Raw genomic sequence first — 26,666 nt, 5'->3', positions numbered from 1 at the left:
TTTTTATCCACTGATGGCTTTTAAATAAAATAGCCAACTAGTCCTACGAATATGTCAGGTGGTGGTCAGAATTTCTACTTCTTGTCTCAATAGGTAACAAACCTGGCACCATTCCTGGAGATACAGAAGGCAGGCAGTCTTATAATTGGTAGAAACAGTGAGTTCAAATGATCATGAACTATCCATAAACACATTATTAAGGACCAAGTCAGATTTTGGTGTTCTCTTCTGGTCAAGTTGTATCTGTTTTTCATGGCTTTATGTGAAGGTTTCCTGTGATACCCAGCTATGCATGTTCTGTAATGCCTAAGCAGCAAGATGTATGATAATGTTAAGTAAAGGAGCTTTACTTTTGGGCTTCATCTGGAAAGTCAAATGGCAAGGAATAAAATTCTGGGAGGTTAGATAAAATTCTCTAGTGACACTGAAAATTTGAGCTCACCTTTATCAGCCTAAATTGGTACATCAATGAGAACATATGGATATGGTCAGGGACCTTGTGTTATCACTAGAACCAAGCAAAACAGATTTAGCCCCTGCTATATAGTGAGGAATATATGTGTTTTCTAGGTTGAAGTATTACTTGTCTGAATATTGCTCAGTTTAACTAACACCCCACATAAAAACCCTTTGCTAAGTGATTAATCAGTTAGATGGGACATTTATTCCCTATGGACAGAATTTTTTTTGAGACAATGACGTAATTCAGGACTTTTTACCAAACAAGTAGGGTGCATGGAATAAGTCTGAATTTCAGTTGGCATCCTTCTGGGATAACAGTGCTTGGGTAGTCTTCAGATTCTGCTTCTGATTTAGTTTTACAGGCTTCCCCTTTTTTAAAGATTCATGGAGGATGCTTGGACCTGTTCCTAACCCTCTGCTGGATCTCTTTTCCCACAGACACACACATTGAAGTCTAGGAGTTCTCAGATCAATTGCTACATCTGCAGTCACTGTGGCTTTCTCCTCCATCTGTCTCAGAGATTCATATGTAAATCAAAGCATCATCTTCACATACAGTGAAGTCTAATGGGCTATAGTTCATTTCCTACTATGACTGCTACATTCTGTTGACTGGCCTCTAGTGGAACAGAGCAATGACCCTATCACCATTCCCTCTCTCCTTTTCCAATAAATATTCATAAAGGAATAAAGAAAAAAAAATCACTCCTAAGATTTACCACTTCAACTTTATGTAAGCTGCCTGTACTGTGGGGTCTCCCAACTCAATGTATTGCTGCATGAAAATCAAGAAGCATTTAGCATCATGAAAGCAAACTTTTAGGCTGCAGCTGTCTGGTTACTTTTCCTGTCCTCTATCATTTCCCTGCCATTTTGCTTCACAAGCGTGGCACAAATTTTCCTATTTACTGCTTTGTTGGGATTGTACTTTATCAAACATATATCTCAAGCAACACTTTCACTTACCAGATCCCCAAAGGTGCTTAGTCAGATAATGTGTATCCGCCTTCATGTTTTGCTTTCCAAGCAATATTTATCTTCACTAATTCAGCCCTCAAAGTGAGCTCAAAAGAATCCTACAGTAAAAAGGGCCATTGTCCATCTCTTGTCTAAACAGTAATGACTTCAGTAGATGAAGATCAGGACACTTCTGCAAAGTAGTGCATAGCTGGAGATTATAATCTAAAAATATAATTCAGAAAAGATTTACACCTGTGCTTCATTTTATGCATGTAGACACTCAAAGAAATCAATGGGATTATTCATGTACATAAAGTTAAATGCACCCATTAATCTCTGTGAAGTTATGACCTAAGGGTCCAGTCTTGTATTTATCTTCAATATAGATTTTAGTACTAGAGGTAATTTCACTGATGACTTGAACATGCTCATACATAGTAGTATGTCATATCTGTGGCTGCATCTATCTGGTCAATCATGTCCTTAGATAATAGGTGAAGTGGTATAAAAGATATTTTTTTTTTCCCAGTAAACCCATCCAGCTTTTAATCCGTCTTTTTACTTATGTTTTAACCATAAAAAGACAGAAAATATTCCTTAATTCCTTTGATTCTTTTACTAAGTCTGTTTTAGTGTTCCCTTTCTCACAGAAATTTCCGTTTCCTGTAGCCTAGCAAATATGATATATCCCCATGTAACTGCTTTATTTTTGACTATTTGACATTTGTTATTGTATTTTATATTCAAGCATCTTCAGCTGAATATAACTGGGCTAAATGGAGGGCTGAGCCTTATTTTTATTGTTGCGCGACAATTTCTTCTCCCCTAGAATTTCAAATTTTATTCGGTACTATTCATTACTTCTCACTAAAGATATATAAAAATATTTTTATACTTATTGCAATTTTCCTAAAGTTTTCAGTCATCTGCCTTAAAAGTCTGAAGTTTGCACTACATTTATTAAATCCACTTGTCTTCAAAGAATTCTCTGGATTCCGATCACCTTCCTTTGAATGACTGTTATCTGACTTTTTTCTGTCTTCCACATGCTAATTTTGTGAACCTGAACAATATTTTTTCCTAATGAGCTTCTTCATTAATACTGATTCTCCACTCTGTCATTGAGTTTTAGCACGATATAGTCTTAAATAATTCAGTAAAATTACATTGATAAGGAAATGTCATAAAAATAGAGGAAGAGACCACATCAATTTAACTCAAATGGTTTAGAACCCTGATTCTGTTCTCCTTTATGAGCCTCTCCTCCCCCCCTCTCCCCCCTCCCCCCCATGTATTAACTAGCATCAGTAGGATTTAATTTTATGACTTTAATGGGTTTACAGTGTCAGAATCAATCTTTACATAATATGGTCAGATAGACGGAAGTTGGAGCAAATGCAATGGTTTAAATTTATCATTATCTCCCAATCGTTGTATATTGCTCTGAAAAACACATAGCAACTATAACTTGAATTTAATGAATTTGTAGACACCTATATGTGTTTTGGCATATAGAGTTCTCAATGTCTTAATGCAATGAAATATTTTCTGAGTTAGTTATTTGGCAGGATTACTCACCATTTGTAACTAATCCTTCAGCCTACTGGTCACAATATTGATTTACTCTAGTAAAGAAACTGGTAGGTCTTCTCTCCTATGAAAACTGTGCATTCACTAAATATGCTGGGTTGCAACAATTCGGTTATAGTTAAGGTTGATTTAAAGTGATGTAAAATCTGCCAATGGGCTTGAATTTTCCTGATACCTCCTGCAGTTTATATGCACATCAATGAAAATTAAACTACCCAGCAATGATTTCCTAATGTATGATCCAGTATAAAACAAAGCTCTCCAGATGGTCTACTACATTTCTGGCTACTTGTTTTGTCTTACTTTGTCTTGTTTGGTCTCAGCCAAGGACCTCATCATGGCCAGTCTATTTCAACTCTTCAGCATTCATTTCAGCTACCACACAGTCCACATGCCATTCAGAAGAAGCTGTAAAAAAGATTGTTAAAGGATTGGTTAATAAACAACTAGAAGAAACAGATGCTTAAAAAAAAATAAAAAAAAATACAACAAACCTAGGCAAGAGTGTACCCAGACAGACCACCATCACGACAGCAAGGTGGTTGAAGGAGATGTGCTATGTTCAGTCATAAAACTCTCACAGTGAACATCCCACATGAAGTGATCTATACCATTATGGACTCTACACATCTCATAGCTTAGAGGTTTTGGCTTTAGATTGGAGGCATCTGAACTCATATGAGCAATGAGTGTCCCTGACCACCTGCTCTGCAGCAAGGCCCCATCTCTGCCATATCCCTGTGCACTCAGTGGGCAGGACTGGTCACAGCACTGGTTAGGAACAGACAATAGAAAGGCACAAAGTGTCTATATGTCTTCACTCGCTATACATGGAAATGGAGCAGTTCATGTTCTCCCTCCATACAAACCACCCCTGCTGTCCTCTGGTACAGATGCCCTGCCACTTAAGACCTATGAGGGAAGGGGAAGGGGAAGGGGAAAGGGAAGGGGAAGGGGAAGGGGAAGGGGAAGGGGAAGGGGAAGGAGTGGATGGGGAGGGGAGGAGAGGGGCGGGGAGAGGCGGGGAGGGGATGGGGTCAGGGGATGGGGAGGGGATGGGGAGGGGAGGGGAGGGGAGGGGAGGGGAGGGGAGGGGAGGGGAGGGGAGGGGAGGGGAGGGGAGGGGAGGGAAGGGAAGGGAAGGGAAGGGAAGGGAAGGGAAGGGAAGGGAAGGGAAGGGAAGGGAAGGGAAGGGAAGGGAAGGGAAGGGAAGGGAAGGGAAGGGAAGGGAAGGGAAGGGAAGGGAAGGGAAGGGAAGGGAAGGGAAGGGAAGGGAAGGGAAGGGAAGGGAAGGGAAGGGAAGGGAAGGGAAGGGAAGGGAAGGGAAGGGAAGGGAAGGGAAGGGAAGGGAAGGGAAGGGAAGGGAAGGGAAGGGAAGGGAAGGGAAGGGAAGGGAAGGGAAGGGAGGAGAAGGGAAGGGAAGGGAAGGGAAGGGAAGGGAAGGGAAGGGAAGGGAAGGGAAGGGAAGGGAAGGGAAGGGAAGGGAACAAATTTACCATTTACAAAACCTCCAATGCTTTATAAATGCACAACTGAGTCTGCTTGTCAGTTCAAATCACATGGTTCAGCACAAACCAAGCCCACAAACCTTAGGAATTTAGGATTCATGATACACAGTTGCAATTTTGCTGTTCCTTAATAATCTCCTATAATGCCTCAAATGCATGTACTCTCCCTCAGTCTTGGTATTTCCCACACAATCAGGCACATGACCACAAAGAATGGGCCTAGTATTCAGAACCTTCTTTATGCAAAAGCAAAAATACTATTTGAATGAAATGCAATGAGCTCCATTTGCTGAACACTCAAGCACATGCTCTAATAATGAGCTCCTTACCTATTCCATTGTTACACTGTTTCATGCAGCTTTCTGTCTTTTACTTGCTCTTTATGTCTTCTTGTCTCACAGCTGATAATGTCTCTGGGAAGATAACCCTTAGGCAGTATTACTGAAATGGACACCAACGTAGCATCAAAATGCAGTAAGCTAAACCTCTTGAAGTACCCGTGCACCTGTTTCTTTTCTTTCAGTATCAGGGAAGGGCTGCTAGCCGTGACCCCAAATAACCTTCCATTATAATCTAAGCACTGTCAAGATTCTTCAGCTAATGCTTCCCTTTACCATCAGTCCATTTGCATTTAAATCAGAGAAAGCAACTTGGGTTTATGTAGACAATTTTTAGTAAGAATTGATAACTTATAGTTTGGAAAGAGGGAGTTATGGTTCATGGCTATAATACTGCATTTCCCTGTTTTCAGAAACCCTAATTTGAATATCTCTAGCTGTTAACCCCCTGAATTGGGGGAAGAGGGAAGCAGGAGAGAGGGAGGGAGATAAATTATTTACTTTTTAGTGAAAGAAAAACTTAGGATAAAAAAAAAAATTGATGAGACTTTAGGTTTTAGGAGAAGACACCATGATTTAGGAGACAATACCTTCATGCTTGATTCTGCTGTAGGCTTTTATCAGCCCATATCATTTACTTTCATCAAGTTGCCCAGATCTTCAGTCAGCATGACCTATTTTCGGCCTGTTTGTTGTTGACTACTATTGAAAAGGAAATCTAGTTTCCAGCCCTCATAGTAAGTACGTTTCAAAATTTGTTTCAAAATCTTACTGAAAACTTTAATCCAAACTCTGAAAACTGCCAAGTAAGAAACAGTCCATTGTTTCACTTTGTTAATATTAAATGTTTGTATGCAGAAATAACCAGTAAAAATCATTATTAAGACATGCATTAATCTCACATAGCTTCAGACATTTAATTATGCCATTGATGGCACAATGGTTACCAAGACCTGTTCTGTAGCTGATCAAGAGGATGCCTAAAGAGGCAGACCAACCCATTTTCTTGGATGAAGGAATACATTCCTGGATGTGCTGCTCCTTTTACCACAAGGGAAGCCTCAATATCTTGATTAGATTAGAATTGGATTGATTAGATACTTGCAAGACACCATCATGAAATAATGGCAAATCTACACCACCAAATTTTGGTATTACATAAAGGAACGGAAAAATTTAGGGGATCTATCTAGATTTGAAATGAGATGGGTGTGCTTATTTATTGGAAAGAAATCTGTCAGGTTGCCAGAAAAGGGTTTGACAAAATTTTTTGTCCAGTTCTCGTTATAGCCATGTGTGCTGGCTTGACAAAGGTCTCTGGTCTTTTCCTCCTTAGCATTTGAACAGTGTACAGTCCCAGAAGGGCTGTTGTACAGCAGGATTTTCAGGGGCAATCTGGCCTGCTACTTAATGATAATTTACAAGGTGTGGACTTCTGAATTTAGTAAGTTCCATGAAAAAAGGTGGTTTGCAACATACAGAAGCTGACATGCAATGTAGAAGCCATTTTCTATGTTCTGTAAGGATTCCTTTTTTTTTTTTTCTTACTACTAAAATCTCACATACTGGACTTCTTAAGCACTTAAGGACAAACATTATTATATACATATTTATACACATATTTTAATTTCTTTCTCTCTCCAAGTGTCTTATAATATTTAGTGTTCCACATTGGGAAGCAAATTTTACTTTTTTAAGTTTCCAATAGATTTCAGAAAGTTTCTTCATTTTGTCAGGATAAAATTCTATAGCTTTAAAATACTACTGAATTTTTATATGTTTGTATCTTCAAACAGTTTTCAGATACTGTAATAAGCCAGGAAGGCAGATCCCTAGAAATTTCGGGGGGGGGGGGGGGGGGGGGAAGTTTACATTGTGCAGACTTTTCTGACTTAATGACTTATTAGACTGGAGCTGATGTTTAATCTGTTCTTCTCTTGGTGATGCAAGCTGTACTACTGTTTTAAACAACTATTTCATAAAATTATCTAGCACTAACATGTTATGAATCATTAACAATGTTGTTTGTAAGAAAACTTTTGACTTTCCCATATTTTTCTGCAGTAAATTTCCACCTTAATACAAGCCATAACTGTATCCTTAATTGGAATTCATTACCTTTAAGTTGAGTGGTCTGCAAACACAGCATAACTTTCACATATGTTGTTAACTATTAACTTTCAATAGGTCCTGACAACAAGAGCAAGACAGGAATGAAGATAACAGTAACTCTAACCCTAACCCTAACACTTTGACTCTTAGTGATTCAAAAAAACGTGATGTTAGTAGCATGTCCATTCACACAGCTGGGAACAGAACCCAGATCTACAAGTATCTGTGTACATTATTCAGATATTGATTCTGCAGGTGACGTGATCCTGCCAGAAGCAAAGTCAGTAAAAAACATGGATCACTAACTTTTTGGACACTTCTCTATTGAAATGTGATCTCTGAAATGTGAGCAACAGTGTAAATAAATCTCTTTGACTGCACAGATGAGAAAAGTTTGAATAGAGGCATAACAGGAAAAGACAGGTGTGCGGCCAAGTGATTCACTGAATTACTGGTTCTGAGACGGCCACATATTACTGGTTCTGAGACGGCCACATTCATATTTTATTGATGCTTCTGAGGTGGCTACATTCATGTTTTATAGATGCTTGTGCTGCCAGCCATGAATAATGGCTATTCATCTATTGCACACAAAGTAAGCTATGTCTGTGAGCTTTTCATCGTAAACTGTGTCTGAGATCACCTGCTGAAGTCACAGCATCACATCTATCTGGCCGTGCATTTTGTCCTATACTGCCTGCCCAGTCTTCTGTTTGAATCATACTGTCCTTTCATTTTAACCTACCAACTGGATTTTAACAGAACACTGCTCTTCCATAAGCCTGGTAAAAGCTGAGCGCTCTCATTCTCAACCCTGGGGAATGTTCCTGAACATCGAAGAGAAGAGACGGTGAGAGGGGAAATTAAATATGCAAATAAGGAAATCTGTGGTGAGGCCACAACAGTTTCATAATTAGCTTAAAGCAAATTTTTGTTTTAAGGGGGAGATTTGCCAAAATTTTTTAAGCATTTCTGAGATTTCAAAAATAAAATGTGAAATAGAAGCAATTTTGTAGTTGGTTAGAAACAGATTATTTATTTTTCTAAACATAAAAAATCTCAAGGGAAGAAAAGTTGAGAGAATGGCCAATGATGACTGTCAGCCAAATCTGATTACTGATTGGTGGAAACTGGCATAAAAGAGAGAAAAAGAAAAAGAACAAAGAGTTATGGAGTTGTTTCCTACAAATCATTCCAAAGAAAATCAAACATTTTATTGCAGTAAGATATAAGATAAATAAATGCCCCAACAGGGTGTGTGCACTCAGAGGTTAGTGTAATACAAAGGCCTGATTTGCCTTAATCAAATGCATTTACAGAGAGGGAGCATTTGCCACTTCTGACAGAAAATGTCCTGGAATTGGTATCTGATAGCAAACATTTCTTTTTGTATAGCATCTTCCAGGCGTTCCTAGCAGAATCAGGCACATGACCCCAAACACAGTCTCTCCAAATACAGGTTGTGAGAATTTTTTTCATAATGTAAACAGGGAAAAAGGAGCACCAGGAACACCTGGTCTCAGTCTGCTAAGTGGGCCAACAGAGGAATAGGCTGTGTCAAGAAAAGCTTTACACACTAATACACAAATGCACACACAATTAACTGAGACCTTTTCCAGTTGCTGGTCCTGTTGGACTCTTGGATGGTGGCTTGATCCCAATGTGTGATTCCATCTTCACCCTGGGTGCTCTGCTTCTATACAGTATCAGGTATCTAGGGGACAATGTTTTCCCCCAGTTGCTGCTACCTGGGGGGTGTTTCAGAAGGGTGTCAGTACAGACTGCTGATATGATCAGTCCATGATGACACCTCTCCAGCAATTTCAGGTATTGTTCTCCTGTTACTTGCTGATCCAAGTCTCATCACACTCAGTTTTTGTTCAGGTTCTTCTGTCAGCTATGGTTTGTTAGACACAGTTGTAAATCTTTTGATCAAAGCAAGGTCAGGATGCTCTCTTGACATTCAAAAAATCTACATTACATTTTTGTTATGATGTGAAGGAGATATTTATCGGCAAGCTAGAACACCATCTGTCAAGACCAGCAAGAATATACCTGATCCTGCTCCAGGACACAGGGAAAAATTAGACAAAATCTTAAAGATTTTTTGCAGCCTTATCCTTCCATTGTATATCAAGGCAATGTCGTCTAGGAAGAGACAGAACAGGAATACACGAGGGTCCAGACAACTTGACTAAAATTAAATAAGAAAATATATGGATATTGCATAAGAAAGAGAACTTACCTTGGGAAAAAGCTAATACAGAGATATTTAATGGCTTTGTAAATGTAAGTCTGAGGCTTCACCAGCATGATTCACAAAATGATTTCAAAGTGGCTTCTCAAGGGGTTTGTCTCTTCCCACAGATTATATTATTTACCCTCTGTTAGCAGGGTGAAGTTAAGTCAGATGAATATCTGTCAACACAGTTGAAAGAACCAGTGTTGGCAAAAACAGAATAAGTAAAAGTTGAAGGATAGAACTGACCATAAAAACAAATAAACAAAAATAAATAAATAGGGTGATTAAGTGGTGGAGATACTCACTCAAGGTAGTTTCATCACTAAAGGAGTGAAATTTAATGAAGCAGCTAGACTAGACATAAAAGAGATAACTTCTGTGGATTCTATTATAGTTTGTGTGAATTTATTGGAAGTAAAGGTGAGAAAGGCCTTTGTTACATCATTTTTTATGTTTATTTATTTATTTATTTTGACTCCCATTAATATTTTTCTTCTAATCAGGTACCACCTGTAATCCTAAAATGTTGCTGCAGCTTCTCAGAGAAAATCTGATCAGTTGTTGAGAACACAAGTGATACTGAAGTGCTTGTGGGCAAAAGAAAGCTGTCAAATCTTCCTTCTAGTATACAGCAGTATGAGGCAGATTCTGTTTTACAGTCAGGGAGATGTCAACATTGTCCCCACTAAGTCTATGCCAAGGATGGTGCAGTGGTACCTAAATACATATATATAAATGATCTGGTTGTAGATGGTTCTATAAATGAGAGTCTGAGCTTTGGAAGGTGCTCACCCCTGTGGATTGGGAACACACCCTCTGCTAGCCAAATAGGAGAGACATGGGGACAGGGGGCTGAGCCTGGCCATGTACCAGAGCTACACCTGTTGTGAATTATGAAGCTAGATGAGCTACTGATGCATTGTGCTAAGCAGTTCTGAAATCAAAATGCTTGATTAGTCAGCAAGGTCCCCTGGGAAACTGCTCTTGAAGGCCTCGATGTCCACCAGAGCTGGTCATTCTTTAAGCGATGCCTCCTAGAAGCACAAGATCAGGCAATTCCTAAATATCGCAAGTCAGGCAGGCGGGGCAGGAGGCCGGCGTGCCTGACCAGGAACATTCTAATGGAGATTAGGCGGAAACAGAGAGTGTTTCGCTACTGGAAGGAGGGCCAGGTGTCATGGAAAGAATACAGGGATGCTGTTCGTGTTTGTAGGCAGAAAATTCGTGTGGCCAAAGCACACCTAGAGTTGAAGCTGGCTGTGTCTGTGAGAGAAAATAAAAAGGGCTTTTTCAGATATGTGAATGGAAAAAGGAGAACTAAAGAATACATAGGGCCGCTCCTTGATAGGGAAGGTCTCCTCACAGACAATGACAGAGACGCTTAACGCCTTCTTTGCCTCTGTCTTCAATGCCGATGATGGGCTTCGGGACCCAGGGTGCCCTGAGCTGGAGGACCAGGACGGTGGGGATGACAAACTCCCAACCGACCCTGAACGTGTGCGGGATTTGCTACTCCACCTGGATCCCTACAAGTCCATGGGTCCGGATGGGATTCATCCCCGGGTGCTGAAAGAGCTGGCGGACGTCATCGCGGAACCTCTCTCAATTATTTTTCAACGATCCTGGGAATTTGGAGAGGTCCCGGTAGACTGGAAGCTGGCAAATGTTGTGCCGATTTACAAGAAGGGTCAGAAAGAAGACCCTAGCAATTACAGGCCTGTCAGTCTCACGTCAGTGCCTGGTAAAATCATGGAGAAGATGGTTCTCGAACTTATTGAGGCTCACCTGGGGGACAAAGCAGTCATTGGTCCCAGCCAGCATGGGTTTGTGAAGGGCAGGTCCTGCCTAACTAACCTGATTTCCTTTTATGATAAGATCACCCGTATGATGGACCAAGGGAAACCAGCTGATGTGATTTTTTTGGACTTCAGCAAGGCTTTTGACACGGTTTCCCATAGGATCCTACTGGACAAAATGTCCACCATACAGCTAAATAAAAACATCATACGATGGGTGAGCAATTGGCTAACGGGCAGGGCCCAAAGGGTTATGGTAAATGGAGCTGCGTCAGGCTGGCGGGCGGTCACCAGTGGGGTCCCTCAAGGCTCCATTTTAGGGCCGGTACTTTTCAATATTTTTATAAACGATCTGGATGTAGGAATAGAAGGTATTTTGAGCAAGTTTGCTGATGACACCAAACTTGGAGGAGTTGTGGACTCGAATGAGGGTGGAAAGGCCTTGCAGAGGGATCTGGATAGGTTGGAGAGCTGGGCGATCACCAACCGCATGAAGTTCAATAAGAGCAAGTGCCGGGTCCTGCATCTGGGACGGGGAAATCCTGGCTGCACGTACAGACTGGGCGATGAGACGCTGGGGAGCAGCCTAGAAGAGAGGGATCTGGGGGTCGTGGTAGACAGCAAGTTGAATATGAGCCAGCAGTGTGCCCTGGCGGCCAGGAGGGCCAACCGTGTCCTGGGGTGCATCAAGCACGGCATCGCTAGTAGGTCAAGGGAGGTGATTGTCCCGCTCTACTCTGCGCTGGTGCGGCCTCACCTCGAGTACTGTGTGCAGTTCTGGGCACCACAGTATAAAAAGGACATGAAACTGTTGGAGAGTGTACAGAGGAGGGCTACGAAGATGGTGAAAGGCCTGGAGGGGAAGACGTACGAGGAACGGCTGAGGTCACTGGGCCTGTTCAGCCTGGAGAAGAGGAGGCTGAGGGGAGACCTCATCACAGTCTACAACTTCCTCGTAAGGGGGTGTCGAGAGGCAGGAGACCTTTTCTCCATTAACACCAGTGACAGGACCCGCGGGAACGGGGTTAAGCTGAGGCAGGGGAAATTTAGGCTTGACATCAGGAGGGGGTTCTTCCCCGAGAGGGTGGTTGCACACTGGAACAGGCTCCCCAGGGAAGTGGTCACTGCACCGAGCCTGTCTGAATTTAAGAAGAGATTGGACTGTGCACTTAGTCACATGGTCTGAACTTTTGGGTAGACCTGTGCGGTATCAAGAGTTGGACCTGATGATCCTTAAGGGTCCCTTCCAACTCAGGATATTCTATGATTCTATGATTCTATGATTTTAGAAATATGGTCTTCAGACAGAGTAAGTCTCTGAACAAGAAAATTCAACAAGATGCATTTGTATTTAAATAAACCCTATGCACCCTATGTTGATCTGTGTGTAACCTAGAGGGCTGGATGTCAGATTTATCTTTAACATTCAGACAGACTCTATATAATAACCTTCTTTCATATTGTTTTCTTGTCTATAGCTTTGATTTTGAATTTTATAGGTCATGCCCTTTTTTTCTTGTAAATATAATTAAGAAAAAATAATTGTATTTTGAAAGTAATTGAAAATATTCAGACAAACCTGTAGGATGGAATTAATTTTTTCCAAACTTAAATTTTGATACTGATTGCTCTCTGTAGGCTAGGATAGACATTAGATTAACTTCAGTGTCATTACTCTTAATTTAAAACAGTGGGAAGTCTCTGTGTGCGACAACTCACCACAGGTATTATAACATGTTATCCTGCAGACTCCCTCTTAGATCAACAGAGTGGCTATTGGCTGAAGATGAACAATAGACAAAGAGGCCCTTACTGAGTTACTAGTCATTGAATGATTTTAAGAAAAAAATATTATTCAATATTAAGGGAAGTTATATCAATATTCAATATTAATATATTAAATAACTTGATAGCAAGAGAAATGCAAAAAAAAAAATAACACCCAAAACTTTTCACATCAAAAGTCTCATTCATTTACTTCTTTTATTTTTTTATTATAATAATTTTTAATAGTATCTCCCTTGTTTAACTTATTATTTAATTTAAAGGCAACAAAAAAACCAAAGTAATGTGCTGCTGAAGGCTACTGTGTTTATTAGCTAAGTTTAATCTGGAACTTTATATGAAAATCGTCGTGAAACGTAAATGTGTATTATTTAACTCTCTTCACAAATCACCATCTGCTTTCTTGGTGTTTCTGTAGTCAATGAGACTACTGTCTTCTCATATTAACTTGTGGTTTGAATATAATCTAGTTCTACTATGAATATCCTGTGGCTTTGCCCTAAAGCAAATTTTGTTCACTGCCACAGACTGTAAGCCAGATTCTCCTTGATTCTTTTTCTTTAAAGAAAACTAGAGAAAAGTAAAACCCTTTTCTTCTGTGTGGTTTCTTATAGGTCACAGATTTGTTGTGGGGGAAAATTTTAGTTTAAAGCCTAGTGATGCAACTTTTGTACATGTGAGTAGAGTAACACTCATTCAGAAATAGCCCTGCTCCATCTGAATGTTTGGCTGAACATAGTTAAACAGAGAAATAAAATTATACAGACTGTAAAAATATAGAAATATCTTTGGTAAGCCTTGCTTACCCAGGGAAGATCAGGAGTACTTGTAAAAATAAAGGCTGCAGTATACAACATATATTTACAAAACAGGAAATAAAATGAGAGGAACGTGTTGGATAGAAAACTGGATAATTGCTTGTTATTGTTGATGGTTTATTTTGTTTTAATCTACCCAGAGACCGAGCATGGGGGTTTCTTCTAATTATTCAGAAACCAGTCTCTTGTTCTATCATGGTGTGTCTGTGCAACTTGTCCCCTCTGCCTTGGTGCATCACTCACTGATTATGTCCCATGGTGACACACCCCCTCTATTGGAGTGTTAAGACAAGTCCAATGTGACATGTCCCTCCATGTTGTTGTGTCATGGGTTAACACATTTCCTCTGTATCCTTGTGTTACAGCATGCCTGTGTGACTTTACTGTGATGCACCTCCTTCATGGTGATGGCACAGTGTGACCATGTTCTCTTTGTCCTACTGTCACTGGATGTCCATAATTGTGACACGTCCCCACCATCAGGGTGTCATGTGACATCCCTTTAACATGTCCCCTCCCTGCTTCCCCCCTGTCCTCAAAGTGGGGGTGTCCATTGCGCTGGCTCATACGAGGTATGTGTTAGTACATTCAATATCCTTGAAGCCTGTAGTGATCCAGAAATCAGTCAAGGGATCAGAGAAGGAAAACTGTTTATTGAGGGTAGATTTAGATTAGATATAAGGAAGAAATTCTTTATTCAGAGGTTCTTGAGGCACTGGAACAGGTTGCCCAGAGAAATTGTGGGTGCCCCATCCCTGGAAGTGTTCAAGGCCAGGCTGGATGGGGCTTTGTGCAACCTGCTCTAGTGGAAAGTGTTCTTGCCCATGGCAGGGGGGTTGGAACTAGATGATCTTTAAAGTTCTTTCCAACTCAAACAATTTTATGATTCTATGATCTAGAAGCAAAACTGGGCATTTAACAAGGGACCAGGCCTAAGCTGTTAGAGCTTTGAGCTAAAGCTCAAATGGGCTTAAGTTGCACCAGGGGAGGTTTAGGTTGGATATTAGGAAGAACTTCTTTACTGAAAGGATTGTTAGGCATTGGAATGGGCTGCCCAGGGAAGTGGTTGAGTCACCATCCCTGGAGGTCTTTAAAAGACATTTAGATGTAGAGCTTAGTGATATAGTTTAGTGGAGGACTTGTTAGTGTTAGGTCAGAGGTTGGACTAGGTGATCTTGGAGGTCTCTTCCAACCTAGACGATTCTGTGATTCTGTAAAGGAAGTACTTCTCCAAAATGTCCAAATGTAGCTATAAGCTGTCATACCCCATAAGAGGTTGACTGGTCCACCCTTTCTTTGCTGGAAAGGCTAGAAGTTCGTGGTGTTTCCTCCAGCTGCTTCAGTTCATGTTCAGAATCACCCTGAAGACACTCCAAGGTGATGCACTCTGCTGGAGAGGGTGTTTCTGTGAACTGGTACACTTGTCTTTATCTAAAAGTAGCAACAACTTTTGCTCATTCCTCAGATTCAACTACCAGTGTATAAGCAAGGGGTAAACATCCAGTTGTACACCGTAAATGTATATAGTACAACAGCATTAGATTGCTTCTGAATTTGAGCCTACTTATAGCTGCCATAGTCCCTTTTCAGGTTCCCTAGCCATGGTATTGTTGGATTTGCTTTGTAAAGTTTAAAGTAAATGGCTTCTTTCTTTTGTTGGTCAAAATAAAAGCAGGCAGACAGGGCAGCTAAAGCTAACAACAATCTCTTTGTGAGCTCACTTTACTTGCTTTTGGAAATTGAGAAGAGCTGCAAACCTTACCTAGAAAGCTTGCCTAGGAAGAAAGTTTTCTAAGAAAAGCATTCCCCTATAGATTCTTCAGACAAAGCTTGCAGTTTTCCCTGTGGGATGTAAAATAAGTTTAGACAAACAAATAGGACTAGAAATACTACATGTTGCATTGTAAATCTAGCAAGATTTCTCCTCTCCCATGTTCAGAGGCTGGTTTTCTGATTCAAAAACCAAAGTAAAAATGCCACTATTGTCCACTAATGCTGCTTTTTTTTTTTTTTTTTTTTTTTTTTTTCTCTGCTGAGAGCTATCCCTCTGGAGTGATGTTTGTGTCCTTGTGTACAAAAAAAAATCTACAATCTACCTGCAGCTGAGGTCAGCCAAAAGGCTGGCAATTCATCTGAAATTACTCATTTAGGTGAGAGATTTCAGATACCTGACTTCCAATATGATTGGATGCCTTATTTTTCTTCTTTTTGTTCTAAATTAATACATCTATTATGATTCACTGCATATAAATAGTCTTAGATATAACCTTTTTCCCTTCCCTTCCCTTCCCTTCCCTTCCCTTCCCTTCCCTTCCCTTCCCTTCCCTTCCCTTCCCTTCCCTTCCCTTCCCTTCCCTTCCCTTCCCTTCCCTTCCCTTCCCTTCCCTTCCCTTCCCTTCCCTTCCCTTCCCTTCCCTTCCCTTCCCTTCCCTTCCCTTCCCTTCCCTTCCCTTCCCTTCCCTTCCCTTCCCTTCCCTTCCCTTCCCTTCCCTTCCCTTTCCATGAAGAAACCCATGTGTCAGTCACAACAAATACAAGACACCTCAGGGAAAAATGTCTTTTGTCAACTATAAAAGGGCAATTATTTTGGATAATAACAATTTTTCTAGTTAGAGGTGACAGTGATGCACATGAAGTTTGACGTAATAAAAATGTGCTTTAATCACTTCTCTTATTCTCTATTTTGTCATTTCTGTTTCAACTGGATGGATTTCTAATATTGATAGCTCTATAAATCACTTGACATAAATCAGTATAGCCTTACTGATTTCAAAGCACCAATGTTGATTTACGTGAACCAAGGTGCTCGCCTAGCCTTTTCTAATGTGTTAATATATCTTTATTCCTGCAGATCTCTAGTTTTTTACTGCTTGTCTGAGATACATACACAATAGCTTTTAGTACCCACAGAAGGTTTATTAAGAGTAACATGAAAAGGATAATTAACTTAGAGCTTGATTCTGAAAATGCTATCCACAGCCTACTCAAATAGTATCAGTCAAACTACATCAATTTAGAAAAGTGAAAAATCTTCTTTCCAGCAGTTGCCTCTTTCTTGAAAGGATTTTGATTTTTTTTTCCCATTGAGTGATCTCTTTGGTTTCTGTTTCTACTCCTTCCTTTCAATATAAGTTCCCTTGGGACAGCACAGTAGATATCTCTGTTGTATTACAGAGATTGAACTTTTTTTCCTTTTTTTTTTTTTTTTGATTCATAGTGCAAGAGCTGAAGTGCTAAACTTTATGAGGACTATAATCGCTCTTGCAAAATTGTAAGGAATAATAATAATAATTAATAATCATGCAATATGAAGTGTTTTTGTCATGCCTTTCATCTGAGGAAGTCAAAACACCTTATAAACAGCAGTGAATTAATAGATGAATGTCTTGCCACAGGCAAAAAAAAAGCAAAACAAGAAACCATGCCTCTGCTCCATGCTGCCAACTTAACTTCACAAAGGCACAATTCTGTGATTGAAAATTATACTATTTTTTAATGTCTATTTCTTAGCACTCCTGGAAACTTGGGCTATGCTTTTCTTCTACACAGTCTCTCATTGTGCAAGGTGTTATGTGTCAAGATTGGTTCAAGCCAAAAAGCTGGACCTCTGTACTTTTCTTTTTATAGATTTTCTGTTGTGCCATGAATACCAGGAAGGAGATACAAGTCATAGATGCATTGATTTGTTACTGTTTTGCTTCCATTTTGTTGTTGGTGAATACACGTGAATATAATGACTTCACTTATGTGAATATAACCATTCAGGTTCAGGAAAGAATGAGGGGCAGTTAGAGAAACTCTGGAGTACAGCAATAAGAACAACTGGATACCTAAAACACATAACCTGTAAGTGGTGACAGAAGGAGATGGGGTTGTTCATACTAGTGAGGAGCAAGGGCAATAATGTCAGCAGCTTTCAACTGCGAAAAGGTCACTGTGAAGAAGAAAGAAATAACCTGTTTTCCCCAGGACTTGTAACTAGGATGAAAAATAATGGACTTCAAAAGCAGCAAAGGTGGAACACTATAAAACTAATGAAGATCTGTATGATAACTAAACCCTGGAATAGACTGTGTTTACCGTGAAATATCCATAATGGGAACTTTTTAAGATTAGACAAATATCTCTTATGTGGTGTTGCTGGCGCTGTTGATCTTGCCTTTGAGCAGGCAAATGGCACAGGTGACAAAAGGCATAAGTGACACACTCATCCAGGCTCTGCTTTCTATAAACGGGTGTTTTGAACAATGATTTTTGTTTCCAGAGACAGATTCAACACAAAGACTCTAGAGTTTGTAATCCTCAAATTTAACAGTGTTAAACTACAAAATCTTAGGAATAATACGGATGTGGATTAGATGCTAAGTCATTAGACAGAGTTTTGGGGAGTTTTCTACATTTTTGTAATGTAAGTTAAAAAACAAAAGTGCTGTGTAAAACATTGAAGAGGGTTTTACTAGATTAGAAAGCAGAACAGTGCTTAAGTCTTTTGAAATAGAATAACTTCTTAGTTAACAGTGCAACAAAAATGCTCACATCATATTGTGTCCATTCACCCAGCAAGGAGAAGTTGGTCAGTGGGGTATTTTATCTGGTATCTTGGCAAAGGCATGTCCAATGAATCAAACCTAGGGAGAAGTACCAGGCTTATGTCATGATACTTACCTCTTGTACAGTCAGAACAATAAATGAATCTGTTTCATAGAAATGTGACCCCTTTTGCTCTTACTTTGGTGAAAGTTAAATGAGTTTTGCTTGCTCAAGCTTTTCATATCTAGTGAGGTTCTGTTGGGGGTAGACAATAGCCATCTTGGTAATGCAAGGTAGTGAAGCTTTAGGCTAGCAGATAGTTTTTGCTTGAGACAATATATACCTAAAGCATTGCAAGCAGCTAATCATACTTTTAGTTTTCTCACGTGGTTCTTTTGAAAATGAAAAATATCTAAATTATGTCTAATAAGCCCTTCAGAGTCTGCTGAGTCTATCTGAATAGATATGCCACACAATTTAGAAAGAAAGAACAAAGGGAATTATAGAGGGAGGAAAAATAGGGCAAGAGATGCTGGACATAGCAAATGAAGCAGTTATTATTTAATTAGATGGGAAAAGAAGTAGAATATGATGCTACAGTGCTTGGGTAAATATACATCATTCAAACTACTGACTCACAGGTGTCCTTTCTCTCCACTCTGCTTGGAGAAGGGCAATGTGACAACAAGTTGACTGAAATTCATGTCTGTGGTGCTTGTGTGTCCTTAACCTACTGGAGACCAAGAGAGTCAAAGGTATTGTGCAGCACACATAATGCAAGGTCTTTACTCAGGTACTAGCTTTCCAAAGAAGAGTTTGGAGAATATAAGCTAGAGTGTTGGTCTGTATTATCTGCTAGAGGAGTCTTTTCTTTTTACTCACTATGGAAAAGATCTGGGGTGGCTATCTTCCTGTTTTAAATACCTGAATGATGGAGATGATGAATGCATAAAAAACTCATCTTTGTGGCTGTAAACATGGAGCATATATATATATATAAATGCTATCATACAGTTAAAACAATTAGCTGGATACAAACACAATTTTTTGTTCCCAGAATTGATGAGAAGCTTTTTAGCTCAGAAATTTTGGGGCACCAAGGTGATTGTAATGTATAGAACTGGGACTATGATAATGTACTTGTGTTTTAGAGGGATTTCAGTCCTGAAGTCAACCCTGATCCACTGAGTCTTATATCAGCTGATAAAAACAAGAGGAATTTAAAGCTATATTTCCAAAGTCTTTTTCCCCATTAAGAAAGTTAAATGGGGTTTCTTATTCACCACTTTGTGTTATGCTGTATGCCATATACAGATTTTCAGGAAACTCAAGGTACAAACCTCAGAGATATAAATTTTCTGCTCACACATGAGGAGTGAGCCCCTGGTGAACTAAAGAAGAACCCATTTAGATTCGGGTAATCCACAGAGTGTGCAGTGCTAATGAAATGTTTCCATTCAATAACATGTTGCATACATTCTACTGAAATCACTTCAATCTAACATAATATTTCACTACATAAAGATATATATATACATTTTTTGAGCAATTCTAGAACTACTTGACTGTGTTTCCTGATATCTTTAATTTCCAATGTTACATGCTTTACACTAGACATGTCTGAGGCCCACTGTCAAGGCTGATGCATTCAAGACTGCCATTAATTTCCAAAAGAATAAAGGGTAGGGTTAATACGGAGTTGCTCATGTAAATTAACAAAACGTTCTTTTTTCAACTTTTAGGAGATTTTCATTTTGTGTAAAATGTGCATGATATAAATTTGTCTTGGCAGATGTGACAGGAAGCCCACATAAACAGAGCCTGAACATGTGTATATTACTAACTTTTCTTTTGAGTGTTAACACTGAAAACAGTAAAAAGAATTTTCAGATCTAAACTTCACTGTTATCAGGACACATAAATAGTACAAAGAGACATTTTTTATTTTTTTTTTTATTTTTAATAGAACTTAAAAATATCTGGATAAGACAAAATTAAAGTTAAGGAGTGAATAAATAAAACTCCCCTGGCCAACCAGCCAGTTCTTTGTGAGGCAGACTCTTTCTTTTGGGCTTGTTCTCAGATGAGCAAATATTAGCGTTTTCCTGAGTTTCCATAAACTCTTGATTCCTCAGAAAATCTTTGCCTTTTGACCATCTCTGAGGTTAGACTGTTTGTAGGTCACTGTCTTCCTCAGGTGTTTCCCAGCTTGTCTTCCTACATGTTGTTGCTTCAATTCACTGCTTTGAATTTGTATTTTTCACCAGTGCTTCTCAGTTGGCAGTTTAAAGCTCTAATCTATCCTGTTTTCAGAAGTATTCTTGTCTTTCACTAAATGTTTGTTCAGTGTGGACAGAAGCAATCTATTAGTCAGATACATGTACAACCAGGAGACCTAAAAGTCATGCTCCCTCCTGTAATTCCACATCCTGACCCCTATAAATCTTGATGTTTTTTTCTGTACAACTTCAATTGTAAAAAGCTTTTTGTGTAAAGCTTTAAGAGAACAGGGAAACATATTCCTGAGTGCCCTTTTCTGAACTTGCGTGGGTTTGAATCTGTCTCTTATGCTAAGGCCAATCTTGGAGACAAGTATTTGTCTTCCTGGGTAAATGTGTTACTAACATTTCAATAATAATAATAATAATAATAATAATAATAATAATAATAATAATAATAATAATAATAATAATACCATTAACCGCCACCCACCCTTTGGCTGATGTAAGATTTTGAAAAGAAGAGAGACTGTCAGACATACATGAGGGAAGATATTTATAAGATTAACACAGTTTAGAATCTGGACACATGCACCCTAGGCTTAGTATAGCTGCACTTCATCACAGATAAATGAGGTTAGACAAACACACTGAAGTATCCTTGCTGATGTCAACTTTGTAAGCATGGAATATTTCAATATCATTTTCTAGCAGTTTTATTGTTCCTTCTGGCTCTATGTCCCATTATACCGTAGAAGAATAATTTCATTCAAACACCTTTTTCTTCAAGTATTTTCTCTTTTATTTATGTATTTATTTAAGATCACCAAAGCCTACTATTCAATAAGTTTTTTTTTGTCTATCTCTCAAGCAGTGAACAGAGGTCAGATCTGAAGTAAAATACGTTGAGCTCAACAAATCTGTCATTGAAAGGCAGCCTAAACATCCAGACAGAAAGAATGTTGAATTAGCTAAAGATAAAAAGTCAATGTTTTAATACCCCTCAAAATCTTCTTTAAAGCTCTTTACTCAGCAAAGGACTGAAGCACACAAGTGTAACTTCAAGGTTGTGCTCAATCTCATTGAGTTTGCTGGGATTATTCAGGTGCTTGATGTTACGCCCATGGCTGAGTACTTCGCTGGATTGACAATTACTTCCTCTTAAGCATTTCAAGAGTTCACAAAATGACATTCCAAACTGGTGGGGAATAAAATGTACAAATGTCTTCTTTTCCATGATAGTAAAACCAAAAAAATCAGAGAAGAACAAAGACACTGGTGAAGCCACTAGAAAACAAGGCACACGAGGAACAGCTGAGGTAGTTGGTGTTGTTTATTCTGGAAAAAAAAAAAAAAAAAAAAAAAGGAGGATGAGAGGAGATCGCATTGCTCTCTACAGCTTCCTGAAAGGAGATTGTAGAGAGGTAGGTGTCAGTCAGTCTCTTTTGTTAGGTGGAAAGTGATGGGATGTGAGGAAACTGCCTCAAATTGTATCAAAGAGGTTTAGATTGAATATCAGGAAGAATTTCTCCACAGAAGGGATAGCTAGGCATTGGAACAGGCTGGCTAGGGAAAAGGTGCAGTTGCCATCCCTGGAGGTGTTTAAGAGTTGTGTAGATGTTGTGCTTAGGGACATGGTTTAGTGGTGGACTTGTAGTATTAGACTGATGTTTGGACTCGACAATTTTAAGGGTCTTTTCCAACCTAAATGATTCTATGATTCTAAAGAAATCATGGTATTCCTGAATAATTTCTTTAAGTTAGTTTATTTATTTGTATATTTTCTCCCTCTCTAAAAGCCATGACACTTGTTTACTTCAGGTAGCATAAACTTCTCTGTTAATCCTGAAGTAAATGACTTGGCTTCCAGTTTGGGTATATTTAACCTTGTCTTAAAGGCTCAATCAAATTCAATTTTAAATGAAAGAGACTCTCAAAAAGCTAAAATATTTTCTATTTTAAAAAATTCTGTAACAATTTTTTTTAAGTATTTATTTTCCTCACTGAAAACTAGTTACGTAATTTATTATTTATGTTACTATGTAGTATATTTCAGTGACAAAATACCTTTGTCCTATTTTTTGAGCCTAGTCCTCATTCTAGAAACTAATAATTTCTTTTTTGTTATCTAAATTCAGTATAACAAATATTTTTCCGCATAAAGTAAATCTTTATAAAAACAGAGATTTTTCTTTTTATGATTTTCCTTTTGTCACTGTTTTGATGTCTTTTTAGGAATTCATCTGTCACTTCAGTCACCGCAATACAACTAAAAGCTTTATTTTTTATTTTATTTTTTTTTCACAATTATATTGAGATTCTTACCTGTCATTCATAGACAGTCAGATTAAAATGGTTTCTTCATGAACTTACAATTGCATCTTTCAAATTATAGAATTACTCAGTCAGCAAAATGACATTAACACTAGAGATATAGGACATATTCTATTATTTTTTGCTCATTTGAGTGGGATCATTGAAATTAGAAGGAACTGGTCATACAAATAAAATTTCACAGGACTTGGCTTTTATGTGCAATGTTTATAAAACAGCATATTCATGAAAAGTACTAGGGAAGCTATTTGAGAAGGGAGGGGAGGACTAGTAATAAAACTGATTTGTTAGGGTTTTTAGGCAACTGCTAACCATGCAATAGAGAGCACAACTTTTTTTTTTTTTGTATTGGAAATAAATTAGGTCTCTTCGATCTAATTTAACAGATACAGAATTTCTTATGCAGTTACCTTGACAGAAGAAGGAGTAAGAACTAAAGGTTTGTGTTTTTTCCACGTTCTTCAGACTATTTTAAACCACCGTCTTTCATTTTAAAATGAACAAATATTAGCACATGCCTTAGGAAGCCTAGTTTGGCTGCTATTTAAGTACATTTTTATCTCTAATGTTAAAATGTAGTTTTCTATAGCAGATATGAAAAAAAATAATCTGAAAATTTTGACTTGCTCTGCTTTTCTAGTTTTGTCACATTTCACTGGATATGAAGTTGTGAAAAACTATGTATACATTAATCTCCCCTGATTGTTCTCTATAGTGAAATAGTGCTGGTAAGCCTTACTGTGTTGCAGAAACTTTCTATTTCTTACTCTGTCTTGTGTGTGTACATAAGGGAATATGTATATAAATATATATATAAACTCACTGTATTTATCAGATTTTTTTTTTTAGTTTTTGTATCATGTCATGTTTACACTTTGCATATTTCAGCTGTACATAATGTCTCACAGAACTTTCATAATTTCATGAAAGCTTCATGAGGCACATGGATAAAACATTTTAACTGCAGTCACTAGCAGCTATGCTGTGCAGTGTGTTCACAAATGATCTAGAAGTGAGGAGGATAACTGGGAGAAATGTTGAACTGTTCAGGATGCTGGCAGGAAGGGTCCCCTGGGAGTCAGTCCTTAAGGGCAGAGGGGTCCAGGAAGGCCGGATGCTCCTCAATAAAGAAATCTTAAAGGCACAGGAGCAGGTTGTCCCTGTGTGCCATAAGACGAGCCAGCGAGGAAGAAGACTAGTATGTTGGAACAGGGAACTTTTGCTGAGTGTTTGATACAAAGAGTTTCCGTCTGGTGGAAGAAGGGGAAGGAAACTCGGTGAGAGCACAAAGAAACTGCCTGCATATGCAGAGAAAAAATCATGAAGGCTAAAGCCCAGCATGAGTTCAACCTGGCCACTATGGTTAAGGATAACAAAAAATGCTTTTACAAATATATTAATGGTAAGAGGAGGGCCAAGGAGAATCTCCATCCTTTACTGAATGCAGTGCGGAACATGACTGCTGAAGATAAGGGAAAAGGCTGAGGTTCTTAATGCCTTTTTTACATCTGTCTTTACTAGTTATACCACTTATCCTCGGGGTACTCAGCCTCCCAACCTGGAAGTCTGGGACGAGGACCAGAAGAACCCCCCCCCAATTCAGGTGGAAACAGTTAGAGACCTGTTGCTCCACCTGGACTGTCACAAGTCCATGGGGCCAGATGGGATCCATGCGAGGGTGCTGAAGGAGTTGGTGGATGTGATTGCTGGGCAACCTTCCATCATCTATCAGCGGTCTTGGTTGTACAGAGAGATTCCACGTGACTGGAGACTTGTTAATGTGACATCCATCTATAAGAAGGGTCGTAAGGAGGGCCTGAGGAGTTACAGGCCTGTCAGCCTGACCTCAGTGCCAGGAGAGATGATGGAACTTGAATGCAATCGTGCAGCATATGTGGGACCACCAGGGGATCAGACCCAGCCAGCATGGATTCATGAAAGGCAAGTCCTGCCTCACCAACCTCATCTCTTTCTATGACCAGGTGACCTGCCTGGTGGGTGGGGGAAAGGCTGTTGATGTAGTTTACCTAGACTTCAGCAAAGCCTTTGACACAGTCTCCCACAGTATTTTCCTGGAGAATCTGGCAGCCCATGGCTTGGACAGGTACACTCTTTGCTGGGTTAAAAACTGTCTGGACGGCCAGTTTAGAGAGTGGTGGTGAATGGAGTTAAATCCAGTGGGAGACTGATCACCAGTGGTGTTCCGAAGGGGTTGGTGTTGCGCCCATCCTCTTTAATATCTTTATTGATGACTTGGATGAGGGAATTGAGTGCACCCTCAGTAAGTTTGCAGATGACACCAATTTGGGGGACATGTCAATCTGCCGGAGGGTAGGAAGGCCCTGCAGAGGAACCTGGACAGGTTGGATCAATGGGCAATGGCCAATGGGATGAAGATCAACATGGCTAAGTGCTGGATCGTGCACTTTGGCCACACAACTGTATGCAGCGCTACAGGCCTGGGGGACAGTGGCTTGAAAGCTGTGCAGAGGAAAAGAATCTGAGCGTGTTGGTTGACGCTCCCCTGAACATGAGCCAGCAGCGTGCCCAGGTGGCCAAGAAGGCCATGGCATCCTGGCTTGTATCAGGAACAGTGTAGCCAGCAGGACCAGGGAGGTGATCGTCCCCCTGTACTCTGCTCTGGTGAGGCTGCACCTCAAGTACTGTGTTCAGCTTTGGGCCCCTCAGTGCAAGAAGGACATCAAGGCCCTGGATAATGTCCAGAGAAGGGTTACGAAGCTGGTGGATTGTCAGGAATACAAGTCCTATGAGGACTGGCTGAGGGAACTGGGGTTGTTTAGTCAGGAGAAGAGGAGGCTCAGGGGAGACCTTATTGTTCTCTACAACTACCTGAAAGGAAGGTGTTGGGAGCTGGGGGTCGGCCTCTTCCTGCAGGTAACTTAGTTATAGGACTAGAGGGAATGGCCTCAAGTTGTGCCAGGGGAGGTTCAGGTTGGAAATTAGTAGGAATTTCTTCTCAGAAAGGGTAGTTAGGCATTGGAATGGGTTGCCCAGGGAGGTGGTGGAGTCACTGTCCCTGGGGGTGTTTAAGAAAAGGTTGGATGTGGTGCTTAGGGACATGGTTTAGTGGGTGTTGGTGGTAGGGGGACAGTTGGACCAGATGATCTTGAAGGTCTTTTCCAACCTTAATGATTCTAGGATTCTTTGAAATAATGAAATGATATTTTGATAAATGCAAAATAACATACATGGGGAAAATATATTCAGAACACATAAACCAAGCAGTGATCTAATTTAGCCTTCACACTCAAATAAGACAGCTGGTTGACTCTCATGGAATTTTCTTGAAAGCACTGGAGAGCACTGAGAAAAAAAAAAAAAAAGAGAGAGAGAGAGAGAGAGAAATCTTTGTTATGCCACTGAGTATGGGTCAGATACACCGGATGCAGCTCAGGTCCCTTCAAGTCAGGAGAAACTCTGCAGGACTAGGACAGATAAGAGAAGGCTGGCACGAGTGATAAGAGAAACTCTTCCATGTGCAGAAAGTCTAAACAGTCTACAACTCTTCAGCTTGGAAAGTAGATGTCAGAAGGGAGCTATCATGTAGATCTATAAATTAATGTCTTACAAGAATTAGGTGACTGGGAATATCATTTTTTTTCTCGTAGAAAAAGAACTCAGGAGTAGAGGCAAAAGTCAACAGGGAAATAAAGAAATGTTTTTGCACACAATACACAATCAAATTACAGAATTTATTATCACAGAGGATTACACACATGAAATATAGAGACACACTTAAAAAGATATGAGACAAGTTCGTGGAGACTAGCCAAATATTAAACACCTACAGATCCAGATCTTGAAAAGATACATCCTCCAGACCTTGAGACTTTTTTTTTTTTTTTTTTTAACAGCTATATAACAGTACAATATCTCAGGTAGAGATTACTATATACATCCCCATAATTTTCCCCTGTGTATTGGGCCAGATGGATCTTTGATCTCACTCAG

At 39.5% G+C, this 26,666-nt stretch overlaps 1 protein-coding gene across 6 annotated transcripts in view; it reads right to left on the bottom strand.

The window, feature by feature from the left end:
• Positions 1–26,666, bottom strand: part of LOC310899749 (uncharacterized protein) — a 201,242-nt gene that overhangs the window by 73,764 nt on the left and 100,812 nt on the right. For 3 of the 6 annotated variants that reach the window (XR_014584618.1, XR_014584619.1, XR_014584621.1), the window contains exons 2-3: positions 3,316–3,420; positions 1,429–1,612 (exon numbers count right to left, since the gene is read on the bottom strand). Coding sequence is in view for 1 of the 6 variants with exons in the window: in XM_083836628.1 (XP_083692754.1) it covers positions 3,316–3,351 (36 nt within the window). In the remaining 5 variants the exon portion in view is untranslated. Of the gene's footprint in view, positions 1–1,428; positions 1,645–3,315; positions 3,421–26,666 lie in introns of all 6 variants that reach the window. The other 3 variants (XR_014584620.1, XM_083836628.1, XR_014584617.1) reach the window with 2 other exon arrangements.

This window comes from Anser anser (genome assembly GCF_964211835.1).
Source record: "Anser anser genome assembly, chromosome: 1".
NCBI lineage: Eukaryota > Metazoa > Chordata > Aves > Anseriformes > Anatidae > Anser > Anser anser.
Note: the sequence above shows the minus strand (reverse complement) of the source record. Positions and strands in the feature narration are given on the sequence as shown.